The sequence below is a fragment of the Aplysia californica genome, unplaced genomic scaffold (assembly GCF_000002075.1).
Source record: "Aplysia californica isolate F4 #8 unplaced genomic scaffold, AplCal3.0 scaffold00146, whole genome shotgun sequence".
Lineage (NCBI taxonomy): Eukaryota > Metazoa > Mollusca > Gastropoda > Aplysiida > Aplysiidae > Aplysia > Aplysia californica.
In genome coordinates this window covers 846,494-861,261 of record NW_004797416.1, presented here as the reverse complement: position 1 = coordinate 861,261, position 14,768 = coordinate 846,494, and the positions used below count along the sequence as shown (strand labels likewise).

The 14,768-nt window shown below is 36.8% G+C and overlaps 1 protein-coding gene and 1 long non-coding RNA gene across 2 annotated transcripts in view; one reads left to right on the top strand and one right to left on the bottom strand.

Moving 5' to 3' along the window:
- Nucleotides 1–1,056: 1,056 nt before the first annotated feature.
- Nucleotides 1,057–14,768, top strand: part of LOC101849455 (coatomer subunit beta) — a 28,020-nt gene continuing 14,308 nt past the window's right edge. Inside the window, exons 1-13 of the mRNA XM_005097108.1 lie at nt 1,057–1,135; nt 6,026–6,168; nt 6,684–6,913; nt 7,574–7,743; nt 7,937–8,051; nt 8,739–8,831; nt 9,336–9,473; nt 10,049–10,168; nt 11,058–11,165; nt 11,510–11,653; nt 12,121–12,266; nt 12,698–12,794; nt 13,274–13,328. Coding sequence (XP_005097165.1) covers nt 6,075–6,168; nt 6,684–6,913; nt 7,574–7,743; nt 7,937–8,051; nt 8,739–8,831; nt 9,336–9,473; nt 10,049–10,168; nt 11,058–11,165; nt 11,510–11,653; nt 12,121–12,266; nt 12,698–12,794; nt 13,274–13,328 — 1,510 coding nt within the window. The 5' untranslated portion in view covers nt 1,057–1,135; nt 6,026–6,074. The remainder of the gene's footprint in view (nt 1,136–6,025; nt 6,169–6,683; nt 6,914–7,573; nt 7,744–7,936; nt 8,052–8,738; nt 8,832–9,335; nt 9,474–10,048; nt 10,169–11,057; nt 11,166–11,509; nt 11,654–12,120; nt 12,267–12,697; nt 12,795–13,273; nt 13,329–14,768) is intronic.
- Nucleotides 3,155–4,717, bottom strand: LOC106011602. Its single transcript, XR_001184781.2, has 2 exons — nt 4,471–4,717; nt 3,155–3,696 (listed from the first exon to the last, which is right to left on the bottom strand). It is a non-coding gene; the product is annotated as an uncharacterized LOC106011602 (long non-coding RNA).

Below are 14,768 nucleotides of genomic sequence, written 5' to 3'. Positions count from 1 at the left end.
CATAATTTATATTTAATAGGCCTATCTAGTACTTTTTCTTGAATTACACAAGTTTAGGTCCCTGTTAATTTTTGCGGTTGTTTATGAAGTGCTGTTCTAATTTCAATTTAATTTTGTTTTAAAACTTTTATTTTTCACGTTTTTACACTCTGTGCGGCTACAAATGATATTCTGAATGCTTACAACAGAGCAAAAGAAATTCTGGTGCTTTAGACTTTAGATTAAGTTACCTCTATCTACATATAGTGCTATACGTGTTGAAAAATAATGGCAACTTTTGCCATTTTTTGGTGGCAACTTTTGAACCAAAAAGAGTCAATAAACGAAGATGCTAGAATTATAGTTTAGTGTGTGGGTGTGTGTGTGTGTGTGTATATATGTGTGTGTGTGTGTGTGTATGTGTGTGTGGGTGTATGTATGTGTTTGTGTTGGTGTGTGTGTGCGTGTGTGTGTGTTTGTACATGTATCATGTGTGTTCGTTCTTGGTCAGAGTGTAAAACCGAAAATATATAATGTTTCAAATAAATGTTTTGTTAAAAATCTAAAAACCGAGAAGATCTAGATTCTAGGCATGACTCTGGGCCTAACAGGAGCAATTGCTAATACATGTACTTGTAATATAGCCAAAGAAAGGATGGAAGGGGGAGCTAGGAGCAACCAAGGAGATTAAAAGAGCAACTAAAAAAGTAGGAACCGATCCGATTGACAAGAGAAGCAGGATCTGCCACTCTGCCACGGTGGAAATCCGAAAACATTTCGTCAGTTTAGCTGCCACATAGGATTTAGTACGTAACTATCTTATTGTAAAGAAATGCAGTCTGCAGACCAAAAAAAACTTTACAAAGTGAAATATTTCATAAATATTTCACACATTTTCTTTTTTGGATAGATACCGAAGGGGAAGCAGATAAATCTATGGTTCTTTTTTTGCCACAGAAAGCAACACTGAGATAACTTACTTGTCATTAGGCCTACACTTCAAAACCTGGCTCACCGGAAACAACATACAATAGCTTCCGGCTTCCACCTCATCGCATTATCCGTCGCTTAGGCTAAGGCTTAGCTGGAAAGCTAGTCCGAAAACCGGCTTATTTTTTTAAAATTTAACGTTGACGTTCTCCTTTCTACTGAACAGGTACGTTTAAGTTAATGCATACTTAGTATTTATTGATGGTACAGGCACTCGTGCCTTTGCAAGATTTTGGGTGGAAGGAAGCTCCTTCTACTTCTTGAGGGATTTTCACTGTTTTCAATCATCAATGCCAGCAGAGAAACAAAAATACTCAACAACTTGTCTGCTGGCCAGCTTGCTTCACTGCTACTGTACAGTGCAGTTATTACGGTAGGGCGTTAAGCTATAGTATAAACTGCTAGACCACAATAATATAAACAAGATATACTCTGGGCAAGAGTCAAGAATAGTCTAGAATATATAGATCTAGATCTAGAGTGGTGTAGCCCCTGCGCGTGCGCCTTCTCGGTGCGTGCACTTTTGTTTTCCTTTGTTTTTAGCCTCAAATTGCGTTTTTGCGTTTGATTGAATGCGTCAGTGTGTGCAGCAGCCATTTTTGTTTACTTCCATCACTCGTTTGCCGACAAGGGATCATCGAGAGTGTTTTTATCAGCTGTGGCAAGTTGACATTCAACGCTGACCTGTGAACTAGTTTTTATGACCTATTTGCCTCTGATTGGTTCAAATAGACTGTGCGCGCCCCCTAGCTTAAAAAATGTGCCTACTCCTTCCTTGAGTGTTTCACGTGACCTTTTATCGAGTTCTATGCCAAGTTGTATTGCAGGTTTCGGGATCGGGGGGGTGCACGCGTTGTGAAGACTGAAAAAACTCGAGTTTTCTCTGCGCGTGCACAATGAAATATATAGTAGAATACTAAGAAAAAAAGTAGACTCAATTTTAGAGATTATTTGGTTGCAGTTTGAAGAATGTCATGGATGGTGGCATGTGGACTGTGTGAAAGATGGAAAGATCAGAGGAATGAGTGATGAAGAGTAGGAAAATGTGGATTTTAGTTGTGAAAAATTCTGTTTGATTTTTTTTCACTATGTATTTGAACTATTTATACCCCCTAAATTAAATTAGTTTAGATTCTAATTAAAATTGCCTTACTTTGCTTCTAAAGTGACTTGTTATCTTCCTGTGTGGTCATTTAATGCAGTAATGTTATCAGATTCCTCTTCTTTTGGCTTTCAACGTGTATATATGGGTGCACGCACAGTGAAGAATCCCATGCACGCACTGAGAAGAAATGCACGCTCAGTGAAGACAACACCCTAGGTTGGAAAAACTGTTCGGCACACAACGTTTAAGAAATCTGGCGACTATGAGCAAGACCATTTTATAGGTCAATAGTTTCTTGAATGGAATAGCTAAAAACGAAAGTACAAAGCCGGAAATGGCGGAAAATACGTTCAACGATCGCGAAGTGCACGCGTACCGGCGACACCACTCTAGATCTACAGTAGGCACTTGGATAAAAATTTCAAAGCTTTCAAATTGCTTTAAAAACAATACCAATGCAAAGAGCTCAGTGACACGATTCCAACGCTACCTTAGTTATTGCTCTATGTTGAACCGTTTTTGAGATATGGCATTTTAAAGATCTTTTCGAGGGGATAACATCTATATAGAAAAAAAAGGCAATTTTTGTGATCGAAACAGCAAGGACAACAAGGGAAATGTTAGCTGCTTCAATATGCTGCTGCGTACATGCAAAAACCAAACATTTTCTGAAACCTTGTGATGTTGAGGACAAAATAACAGTCAGACGAGATTTTTAAAATATGTCGTGGTGGGTAATATTGGGTAATATTATGTAACACTGTGTTGTGTAACGTGACCGCACCGTCCTGCGGTCAATATATTTTGCCATAACTTTCTTATAAATTAAGCTACATCAATAATTGAGGTATCGTTTTGAAGGTCTTTTTAAGGCCTTTCTTTTGGAACATCTACATATCAAATATCAGTAGAATTAACAAAAAAACTGATTAAAAAATAAAATATATTTTAACAAAACAGCTGGTCGCCTAAAATAAGATGAGCATAGAAGTTTTTAAAGTTAACATTTGTGTCTACAGCTGCTGCAAACTAGTGTTTTTAGTCTACCTTAATTCATGATAATACTGTTTTTTAAATTCATTTTGCATGTTATTGTTAGAATGTTTCTTTCATGTTTTAATTTGTCATGTAAATGATCAATTACTCTGTCTTTATCTTTGATTTCTCTTTTACATCTTTAACTCATGAGATTGCCCTGTAAGTTAAACAATAGTCTCTTCTAATTTTATTACTTCAGTTTGTTCAGCAAGTTTTTCATTATATTTTTATTGTGTTTATTTAAATGTTCAACTTCTTCAAAGACAATTAGTTGTGAAATATGACATGTTTTTTTTTGAAGCACGCAATTGTGTCACGATACTTATTTATTCTTTCTTTATTTCTGGCAATTGTTTAGTTCACCCAGTCTGCCAACTTGATATTGTTAAATTAATGTCAATTTTTTTTCCTTGTCTGCAACAAATGCTTTCTTAAGTGCTCAATTTTTTTGCAACTTGTTCAAACAAGTTTTTCTGTGAATTCGACCAACTCCGCAAGCATTTCTGGATTTTAATTAAAGTCAGGATTTATTCTGGTGAGCTGTCAATAAATCCAATGGAACAGTGGCAGGTTGTGATCAGGGGCTGTGGAAAGAAAAAAAAAAGCAAAGCAATGAATTCATCAATGAAGTAAATAAATTCATTTGTGAGCAGTGGATGGAAATTTGACATTTTCACACTACAACTCTAGTAAAAGGGTGTAGATGACTAGACAAGAGAAAAAACATCTTCTAATAAACATGTAGATCTATCTTAAAACAAACTGGACAAAGTACATGATAATTTAAAGAGATATTTAAATAACAAGCACACACAAAAACAATTAAGAAGAAAAAATATTTAAAGACAATATAAGCACACAAAGAAGTAAAAACTTGCGTGAAATCGATGGTCTAACAGTGACAGTAACACAGAAACAAAACAAGGCCAAGGCTGTTACATTTCCCTCCCCCCACCCAAGACTCCTTACTGATTGTTACATGGTTCAAATTCATAAGAACTATACAACAGTGATACATATTACATTCCAAAATTTAAAATAAATCATATCTTCTACTATAAAACATTCTTCAATGCCGTTTAAGAGGTAATAAACGCCAACAATACACGTTAGCGTGGGTTAAGTTCGCTTTCCGCAATGGCCGCCATGACCTCCCGGTTCACGCTCAGCAGCGCGATCGATAATAGGTCATGCCCATTCATGGAGAGTGACCTATTTAAATTAGGGCTCACACGCTTATGCCTCAACGTACAACATTGAAATTAACAAATAAAAGAGATAAAAGGTTGAAGAAAAGACTGTGAGGAGTACCTAAAAAAAAAAAGATATACTCTTTAAATATAAAGGCTTGAACTTACCTTATTTTTAACTCCTTGTAACTCCGAACACACACAACCGATCCCGAAGTGGAAAACGCCATAATACGCGCCTTTCTTTCCTCTTTAATTTGATAGGCGGAAGTAATCCATAAATTGAAAAGAACACTATAAACGAAACAAAACAAATAGGTACCCCCCTCACGGGGCCCGATTTCTGACACAAAACGCGGCGGCCGCAGGTGAACGAAAATCTCGGGCCGCGCGGGCCGATATCCAAGTGCCTATCTACAGTGGTGTAGCCCCTTGCGCGTGCGCCTTCTCGGTGCGTGCACTTTTGTTTTCCTTTGTTTTTAGCCTCAAATTGCGTTTTTGCGTTTGCTTGAATGCGTCAGTTTGTGCAGCTGCCATTTTTGTTTACTTCCATCACACGTTTGCCGACAAGGGATCATCGAGAGTGTTTTTATCAGCTGTTTTTATCAGCTGTGGCAAGTTGACATTCAACACTGACCTGTGCACGCATTGTGAAGACTGAAAAAACTCGAGTTTTCTCTGCGCGTGCACAATGAAATATATAGTAGAATATTAAGCCAAAAGTAGGCTCAGGGGAGTGAGAGAGGGAGGCGAGTTTTGTCACCTGAAGCGCTCAGTGACAGGGGCCCTATGAATACTATGATGCCCGAAACGAAAAAAACGGGTGAGAATAGTAAGCTGTCGTTATTCTCACCCCGCCATAGTATCAATTATATTCTCACCATGGGTGAGAATAATATCCAGTTTATCCTCACCCTGAGTGCGAATAATTCTTTTTGATAGAAAAAAAGTTGCTAATTATAGAATGGCTCAGCTTGGGTTTACTTTAACAATTGAGAGCTGGAGGAATTCCGTAATGAGCGGCCACTATGAAACAGTAGAATAGAAGGTATGGGTAAAGGCCTCAACCCTAGAAGCGCTCAGTGTTTCACCCGAATTAACCTGCCAAAAATGCCCGCTGCCACGGCCTATCGGTTGTAAACATGGGGGTTTGGCGGGGGGGATATCAGCTGAGATACCAGAGATGTATACCTGCTACTAAAAAATTACCATTTTCGGCTCAACAAATATTAAAATTTTCCATTGAAAAAGGTCAGCGTCTATGCCCTTTATATAGGGCCTGTGCGCTTCCTGATCGAAGTAGGTCAGCCCTTTATAGAGCCTGCGCGCTTCCCGGGTAGCCCGGCTCGCGTTCTTTATATAGGGCCTGCACCCTTCCAGGGTTAAAGGTTGGGTTAGAAGAAGGGTTAGGTCTCTTCTTTATTCAAAATTGTGTTTGTTGGGGTGGTTGCTCGTTATGGAAGTCCTTCCTTGAAAGCATTTAATATTAACTTTGTCTAGTTCTAAGCGCAGCTTAGCTTAGTCCCGTTGATACATGTTGAATTTTTTTTCTTCTTCTGCCAACCGAATTACATCAGAAATTGAATACTTGAATAATTCAAGGTTAAATAGACAAATGTATGTAATTTGTTAGTCTCTGGAAATGTTTTCATACTCTTATGAGTCATAAGGTGATATTTTTAGAAAACATAATGATATTCTGTATTGAAACATTTCTTTCCAGGAGTGGACACTGAAATTTCAGAGCAGCTCAGGAAGTACTCAAATTCAAGATGGCCTCCATTGCAGAGCAGCCATGCTACACATTGATAAATGTACCAATGGGTGCAGAGCTTCCCACAGAATTGCAACTCAAGACAGATCTAGGTAACATAATGTTTTGCTTATTTACTTGATAAAACATCTTTTAGTAGGCACTATATGTTTGTCAATGTATTTATATATATTTTTTTCCTTCATTAAAGTGTTAAATATTTTTCTGCTTCTCTTACTTACTTTACAATTAGCTTGAGATTTTCATTCAGAGGTGAGGCATCTGTTTTCTGTCTCAGAGTAGCTCTGAGAAAAAGACCTGCCTTTGTTGACCGGTTTATTTGATATATGGTTGTATATCACTTGGTATAGGTGATGCTTTTCTTCCTTTGAAGTGATTTAAGTAAATACGTTAGTAAATTCATTATTGAAACTTTACTTAACAAGTAAGTGTTTTATATGATGTGATGTGGGCCAATGGCCTTAAACACTAAATAAATTAACTTTTACCTAGAACTGATTTAATGAATTTAAAAACTTTTTTTTCCAGTTTGTTGTTTATAGTATTTCATTTCCATGGTCCATTGTAAAGACGGTACAATTAAACTTTCTCTTGTGGTTGTATCCAGAGACAGGTGATGCTCGGACTAAGATTGAAGCTCTGAAGAAAGTAATTCAGCTGATTCTGAATGGAGAGAAGATGCCATCCCTGTTGATGATCATCATCCGCTTTGTGATGCCAATGCAAGATCACATGGTCAAGAAACTGCTACTAGTCTTTTGGGAGGTGGTCCCAAAATACACCCCAGAGGGAAAGCTATTGCAAGAGTTTATCTTGGTCTGTGATGCTTACAGAAAGGTGAGTCTTCTGAACAGTTAAGAATATAAATGTTTAAAACTGAAATTGCCTTGGAGTACCTAATACTAATATTTTGAGCATAAAAATTCACATGTGTATTCTGTGAACTGTACTTTTGATGGAACTGTAAAAAAGCTTTTACAAAAATATATTTTTATCTCTGTTGTCATATGGATTCTCTTTACCGGGGCACCTGTGGCTTAGTGAGTAGAGAGTGCTGACTTAAAAAATAATGTCAAGAAGGCGTTTGTGACACAGAGTTTAGATGGGTGTGTTCTTGAGCTGGACAGGATAACCCAGCTAAAAAAAATCCAGTGCACTGCACAGTGGCGACTAGCTGTGGCACGTTTATAAAATTGTTCTCCATTGGTGTAATATAGTGTATTTTGTATTTTTTGTATGTATATTTCTGTGTTTGATATGTATTTATTTTTTTATGTATGTATGTTGCCATTGTAACTTAAATTTCCCCACGGGCATCTATAAAATGTAGTGTATTATTATCATTTCAGAAATTTTTGGGCTGGATTTTATTGGTTACCTGTCTTTACATGAGGCTCTTTGTGAGTGCTTGTGATTCTTTTTGTTGTTATTGTTTTGTTTTTTAAAAATATCACAGTGTCAATTAGGTTCGTTTACTTAGAACTCTTTTTCTTCTAGGATTTGCAACACCCAAATGAGTTTATCCGAGGATCCACCTTGCGCTTTCTGTGCAAGTTGAAGGAACCAGAGCTCCTCGAGCCACTGATGCCTGCCATCCGTCAGTGTCTGGAACACCGCCACTCATATGTCAGGCGAAATGCTGTCCTGGCCATTTACACAATCTACAGGTACAATTTCATTGTTATACTGTTGCCATGTGATTTTCTATAGTTTATAGCCTATTGCCATTATATTGGTTGGCTTGGCTTTGGGGGTAGGAGTTGGACAATTCTCTTTTAGGTTTAACGGAAAAATAATCTTGTAAACATTTTTGTGGAGATCTTTCTGATTCATGACAGTATGTTCCTTCTATCTTTCTAGAAATTTCGAGTTCCTCATTCCTGATGCACCAGAACTGATTCACAACTTTTTGGAGGGAGAGCAAGATATGTCCTGCAAGAGGAATGCCTTCATGATGCTTATACATGCTGATCAAGTAGGTTTTGTAGATTTGTTTAAAGTTGTGCCTCTAAATTCTCTCTCTGAATTACACAAGTTGGTTACCTTTTAAAAAGCTATTAAATTTAAACAGTGGCCAATTTTATTGTGTATTTTTGAAGATGCTTATGTATGTGGTTGGTGGGTTGTGAGGTGTGGTTTGCTCCTTCTTTTCTATTAAGCATCTGTCGTCCTTATCTCTCCTCTTTCTTTTATTTGTATATTACTATCCATTAACACTTCTAATCTTTTGCTCTTATCTAATTGTGTTGCAAGTGCCATAAAACTCTCACTAAACTTAACAAGCTTCCGACTTTTAAGTTGACTTGTATGTACATTAGAGCCAGTTACTACATGGCAACGGAAGTTAAAGTAATTAAAGTCTTTCTTTTATAGTAAAAAGTGCTCTCATATTACCGTATGCAGTTGCAAGTGTCGTTAAATTTTTACAAAATGAAACTATCTTTTATCTCATTGTATTTTTTGTTTCGTGTTGTGAGTGCTATTTCTGTACTTTCAAAAGTTTTAACATTTTAATTAGGTGTGATTTTTATGGATTCAAACAAAAGAACTGCAGATTTGATGAATAAGAGTTGTTTGTGTCCTGTGGTGAGTAATTGGACGTGGTATATCTGTTAGTTTTAGGTTTTGTTTCATAATCAGCCCTTTGTGTTGTTATGCGTAGGAGCGAGCCCTTGACTACCTGAGCAGCTGCATTGACCAGGTCACATCGTTTGGGGACATCCTGCAACTGGTTATTGTGGAGCTCATCTACAAAGTGAGTGAAAAATTGTTAAGGATTATGAATTGTGTGCGGATATTCATTCACCTGAGAGTTTGCAAGCTGAAGGCTCTCCTAGCTTCACAATAACTCTACTGGCAGGCCTGTTCATTCCAATTTTCTTTTCCTGTTCCCTGGGACTCCTAAAAACTTTTGATATTTCTGCAGCATTGTTGTTTAGCTCTGTAAAAGTGTTCATCATTGGTAGATCCTTCTTCGTTCCTTTTCCTCTGTTGTTTTCATCTATTTTTCCTTTTCCATGCATTTAATGGCTGTTATAATTTCAGTGTGCTTCATTATATATGCAAACTGGCGTAATGGAAAGGATAAGGATTGTGAATATCGTGCTGTTGTTGACCTATCTCCTTTTTTTCTTTCCCTATGTTGTTTCCATCTGTTAATATTTTTCTTTTTTATGCACTCAATAGCTCTTATTATGTTGATGTTCTTCTCCTAATTTAAACAATCTGTAAGTTGTCACGGTTTAATCTTGTTGCGTAGGTCTGTCATGCAAATCCAGGAGAAAGAGCTCGGTTCATCCGCTGCATCTACAACCTGCTGAACTCATCCAGTCCAGCAGTGAGATATGAAGCGGCGGGCACACTGGTCACTCTGTCAAGTGCCCCCACAGCCATCAAGGTGAGCCTGGCCCCTGTTTAGCATGTTAGCTTTGCAGTCAGTGGCTCGCTCAACTGGTATGCATACTTTGTACACACACAAAAGAAAAATGTATTAAATATAATAATTTGCTTGTTTCTGTATGAAAGGGATCTGGTAAGTATAGAAGCATTCATTTCAGAGTAATTATTTTCTGTTGAGAAATTTTGCATGATTTTATTTCTTAGACGTATGTGATGGTTCAAAGACATGCTTGTGATGTAGTAAAAAGTCAGGCTTTTTTCTAACTTTCGTAATATAAAAAAACTTATGCTTCTGTTAGTCATATTTGTCTCTGCTTTCGTGAGCTGTAAGACCCTTGATCCTAGCCCATAGTAGAATGTGTGTATACTCCTTGTTGCACAAAGTTCTATAGCTGAAGAAACAGTCTCTGATATGGGGATACTGACTCCTTTAAACTCAGCTGCTTAAAATTTTAGTGATAGTAACCTCATAGTGTAATAGAAAGTGATCAGATTTTTCTTATTTTGTGCTAGGGAATCAGATTGCTAGATAGTTTTGGAGAATGGTGACAAATGTTCATGCTGTCTCTCCAGGCTGCTGCAAGTTGTTACATCGAGCTGATTGTGAAGGAGAGTGATAACAATGTCAAGCTTATTGTCTTGGACAGACTGATTGCTCTCAAGGAGGACCTGAACCACGAAAAAGTCTTACAGGTGAGGCTCTGACTACAGGGTTTTGTTCCTGCCTATGAGACCACTGTGGTGCACTGTATTTAAATCCAGTTAGCCAAGAAAGAGTTGAAGGTGGTCAGAGTTTGAATTGTTTTCTTATTTCCAGGAATGTATTCTCTCAGCCCACTACCAAAGGGCCAAGTTACTGTCTGTCTTGATGATAACAAGTTTAAAAAAAATAGGTATTGTTATGTTGTTTGCATGTACAAACCCACATGTGGCAGAGAGGGTCTGAAAGTCCTGTGGTTAAAATAATTTCTTTTTGTCTCCCAGATTTCATGTTAGATTCATGTAAGTGTAATTGATAGACGGCTTTTGATTTTTTTCACATGTTTAAAAAAAAACCCCTAATCTTTGAGTAAGAAGCATTGGCCACTTAATCCTCTCTGGTCAGAGCATATTGTGACTGTCCAAAGAAAGATGAGTAACTCTGTTTGACCCTACTTTACATGATGAGTGACAGGACAATATAGCGCTTGTGTGTCAGTTTAGAGTCAAATAAGAGCACAACTTTATAGTCCAACTGCAAGAACAAATTCAGAGGAAACTTGAAATGAATTTGTTTTTGAAGAGAGCCTTCTTAAACCATATATGTCTGTCTTGTAGAAACATAAACATATGCATGGCAAACTTTAGAGAAAATAATAGCAGTTCGCAGCTTTTTTGTACTCAAGTTTGTTCTTGTGACCTTCTCTGCAAAAAAAGACACTCATCTCTTGTAATTCATTGAAGAAGAGAAAAAAAAGTTTTTGGGAATGTCTTTTCTTCCAGGAGGTTGTTACATTTGGAGTGGCCGCCAAGTATGCAAGATTTATGTATTTAAAAAAAAAAAAATATATTGTACATGGATGTCTGTCGGTCATTTTTTCAGGATCTTGTGATGGACATCCTGCGGGTGCTGGGCTCTCCCGACCAAGAAGTGAGGAAAAAGACTCTCAACCTGGCCCTGGATCTGACCACTTCACGGAACATTGAAGAGGTTTGTCCACTCATTGCATTGATTATTTCTTTGGTGAATTTTTTGCAATTCAGCATTGATATATGTCAAATTGTTGTCTTCTTAAAATTTTCTTTGTCGCTTTTTTGTTTGAGTTGAAATGAAGAAAAACACAATAACACCATAATGGTCTTTTAGTGTAAAGAAAGAGCTAGGTAGGCAGACAGAAACAAACGGTGAGAAAGAAAAGTAAAAAAAAAGACTAGTAGTAGCATCCTTTATGGATGTTTCTGATATGTGCTTTAATAGATTCCATTTCATGCTACATTAAGTGAGCACTGTTATTTGGGAAAGAAATTTAAGATTCCCTTATGTATCTTCTGCAGATGGTGTTGGTGCTGAAGAAAGAGGTAGTGAAGACAAACAATGTAGAGCACGAAGACACAGGCAAGTACCGGCAGTTGCTGGTTCGTACCCTCCACCAGTGCAGTGTCAAGTTCCCAGACGTGGCTGCAACCATCATCCCTGTGGTGAGACTTTTTCTTTCTAAGGGAACTCTCGGTGCTTATAATTTTGTCTCAGTGGTTGTGTTAGTCAGCTGAAGACTGGCTGCTTATTGATTCGAAATGACTTTCTTTGTATGGGTATCCAAGATTTTAAATCCGATGGCTTTTTAAGTTGATCAATAAAAAATCACAGCGAGGGAAAAAAAGCTTAAAAGCTGTGTATTGACTGATTGTAAAAGTATTGATAAAACTAAAGTCTACCTCTGTTATATCAGTTTATTCACAATTGAAGTATGAACAGAGTGAAATGAATTGATCTTTTCAGTTCATGTTTCTTACTGAAACAAATAAACTAGATTCCAGGTATTCAGTTGGTTTTGCTTCAACCTTGGAGGAAGTGTGATCTTGACGAGCATCTATTTGATTGGGTGCATTCAAATCATTAAACTTTTTAAAGAAGTGCTTATAATTTTCTGTGTATGTCGTTTCAGTTGATGGAATTTCTGGGAGACACCAATGAACTGGCTGCAGCAGATGTACTAGTGTTCATCCGTGAGGCAGTGCAACGTTTTGACCAGCTGAGACCACTTGTCATCAGGAAACTCCTGGATGTGTTTGGTACCATCAAGTCCATGAAGTACGTTTCCTGATTAAGTTGCATCTGACTTTTTTCTGTGATTCTCTCCTTGTTGATCTTTGTTGTGATGTGCATTTCTTTTTATCTGTGGACAGGATTAAGTATTATTGTGATGAGGCTAATAACAATGTACAGCTTTATGGGTTTTTTGTTGTACAGCATATCTGTTTTGCAATTACCCTCTCCCAAGACAGTGCAAAAACACAGTGAAGCTACTAATCTTCTTGAGATATATTGCTAGTAAAGCATTCAAAGTGTAAAGCCTGCAGATACTCATAACAGTTATGCTCTGCTTTTTGTCTGGGTGTGTCTAGCGCAAGGTAATCCAGATGACCTGAAATATTCTGGTAGACATAAAACTGCAAAAATGACCTTCTGAAAATGCTACAGTATAGAGGAGTGAAAGTTTGTCTGTTTTGTGGTTATTCAAGGATTCACCGAGCAGCCCTGTGGATTCTGGGAGAATACTGCACCAGTTCCGATGACATCCAGAGTGTGATGACCCTGGTCAGACAGTCGCTTGGAGATGTAAGTCTCAAAGTTTAATCAGTTGGGCATATTGCTTATATTTAGGGGTTCGATGAGAGAGTGGGTCATGGTGAATAGGGAACTCTAGGTGGTCTTTTATCCGTCCAATGACCATGGATAATGCCAGTGTCAGGAATTTCCTGTGATTAAGGATTAATAAGAATTTCATAAAAAGAAGATCATCCAAACATTTTATATACTTTATTTTAATGCAAGCTTAAGTTGCTCAGAGCTTTGTGTGTGTTGTGGGGTTATCAGACCTTTATCCAAAAGGTATTCCCTGTCTGAGCTGGATGTGTGTTGGGTAGAAACATAATGTAACAATGTCTTGAAAGTTAACGTCAGCCCCCTGGAACCTGTTGCGATTTGTAAAGAAAATATTTTGTTCAGAGAACAATCATGATTATTTGCTTTTGTTCTGCAAGTGTGGTATTGTAATACTTAAAGAAACATTATTGTAACTCTTTTTTTCTCTTCAGATTCCTATTGTGGATGATGAGATCAAGAAAACTGCTGGGGAAGTCAAGGAAGATGGTGAGTAACATGACTATTAAAAAAAAATCTTTTCTCATGATTTGGGCTCATGTTCAGGGATGTAAATCTTCCGGCTTTTCCTGTTTTTTTCCCGACCGACTTGCCTTTTGGGCCTCAGCTTTTAACAAAAGTCTACTATAAACAGTACATATTACATATACTAAATAGAGATTATTTGTTTTAATAGAGGGAAAGAAACAAATATAATCTAGTCTCAATGTATTCTTATTTCAGACAGTGCGTGTGTGCCGTATATTTTCCGGCTCTTTTTTCAAAACCTGTTTACATCCCTGCATGTTAGTATCATCAAATTTTTTATTGATTTTTTTCCTGAATCTTTTAGAAGTTTTTCATTGTGGCATTGTAGGTTATTGAGCTTGGTCAATACTCAGCACGGCGCACCGGCAGTGGAGTTGTAGTGGGGGGTTTCCCGCCAAGCGCCTTATCACGTCGGCAGGGTTGGGTTGATTTAAATCAGTTGATTTTTAAAATTTAAATCAACTTGATTTTAAAAATAAAAATCAGTGATTTAAATCACTTTTTAAAAAAATTATTTTTATTCAGTTTTTACACATTTCAACATTCAGAATTCCTTTCCTTGGTTTCATAAAACAGATATAAGGTTTAGTAGACTAATATAATCATGCTAAAAAATCTGCTTTCCCCCCTTTCACTGTAAAATAATACAGTATTCAATTTACTTTTTTTTCCATAATTGAAATCAGAGCTGGGTTGATTTAAATCAGTTGATTTTTTTATATTTTAATCAACTTGATTTTTAAAATGAAATTCAGGGATTTAAATCACTTTTCAAAAAAATGTATTCAGTTTTTACATATTTCAACGTTCAGAATTCCTTTCCTTGGTTTTATTAAACAGATATAAGGTTTAATCATGCTTAATTAAAAGTCTGCTTTCCCCCCGTCACTGTAAAATAATACAGTTCTCAATTTACTTTTTTTTCATAATTGAAAACCAGGGTTGGGTTGATTTAAATCAGGTCAATTTAAATCAGTTGATTTTTCTTTTTTTAAATCAACTTGATTTTAAAAATAAAACTCAGTGATTTAAATCACTTTAAAAAAATGTATTCTGTTTTTACATCTTTAAACATTCAGAATTCCTTTCCTTGGTTTTATAAAACAGATATAAGGTTTAGTAGACTAAAATAATCATGCTTAAAAGTCTGCTTCCCCCCTGTCACTGTAAGTAGTAAAAAATATAATACTGTATTCAATTTACTTTTTTTTTCATAATTGAAATTAGCATTTTCTTTTTCTTTTTAGACAAACACAAGCGCGCGCGCACACACACACTGTAATAAAATGCAAGTTTATCTATGCATAATTACCCCCCCCCCCCCCCCCTTCCTTTTAGACTGACATTTTCTTCATTTTTTGTCTGTAGCCATAATTCACTGATATAGCAGATTAAGGCTTT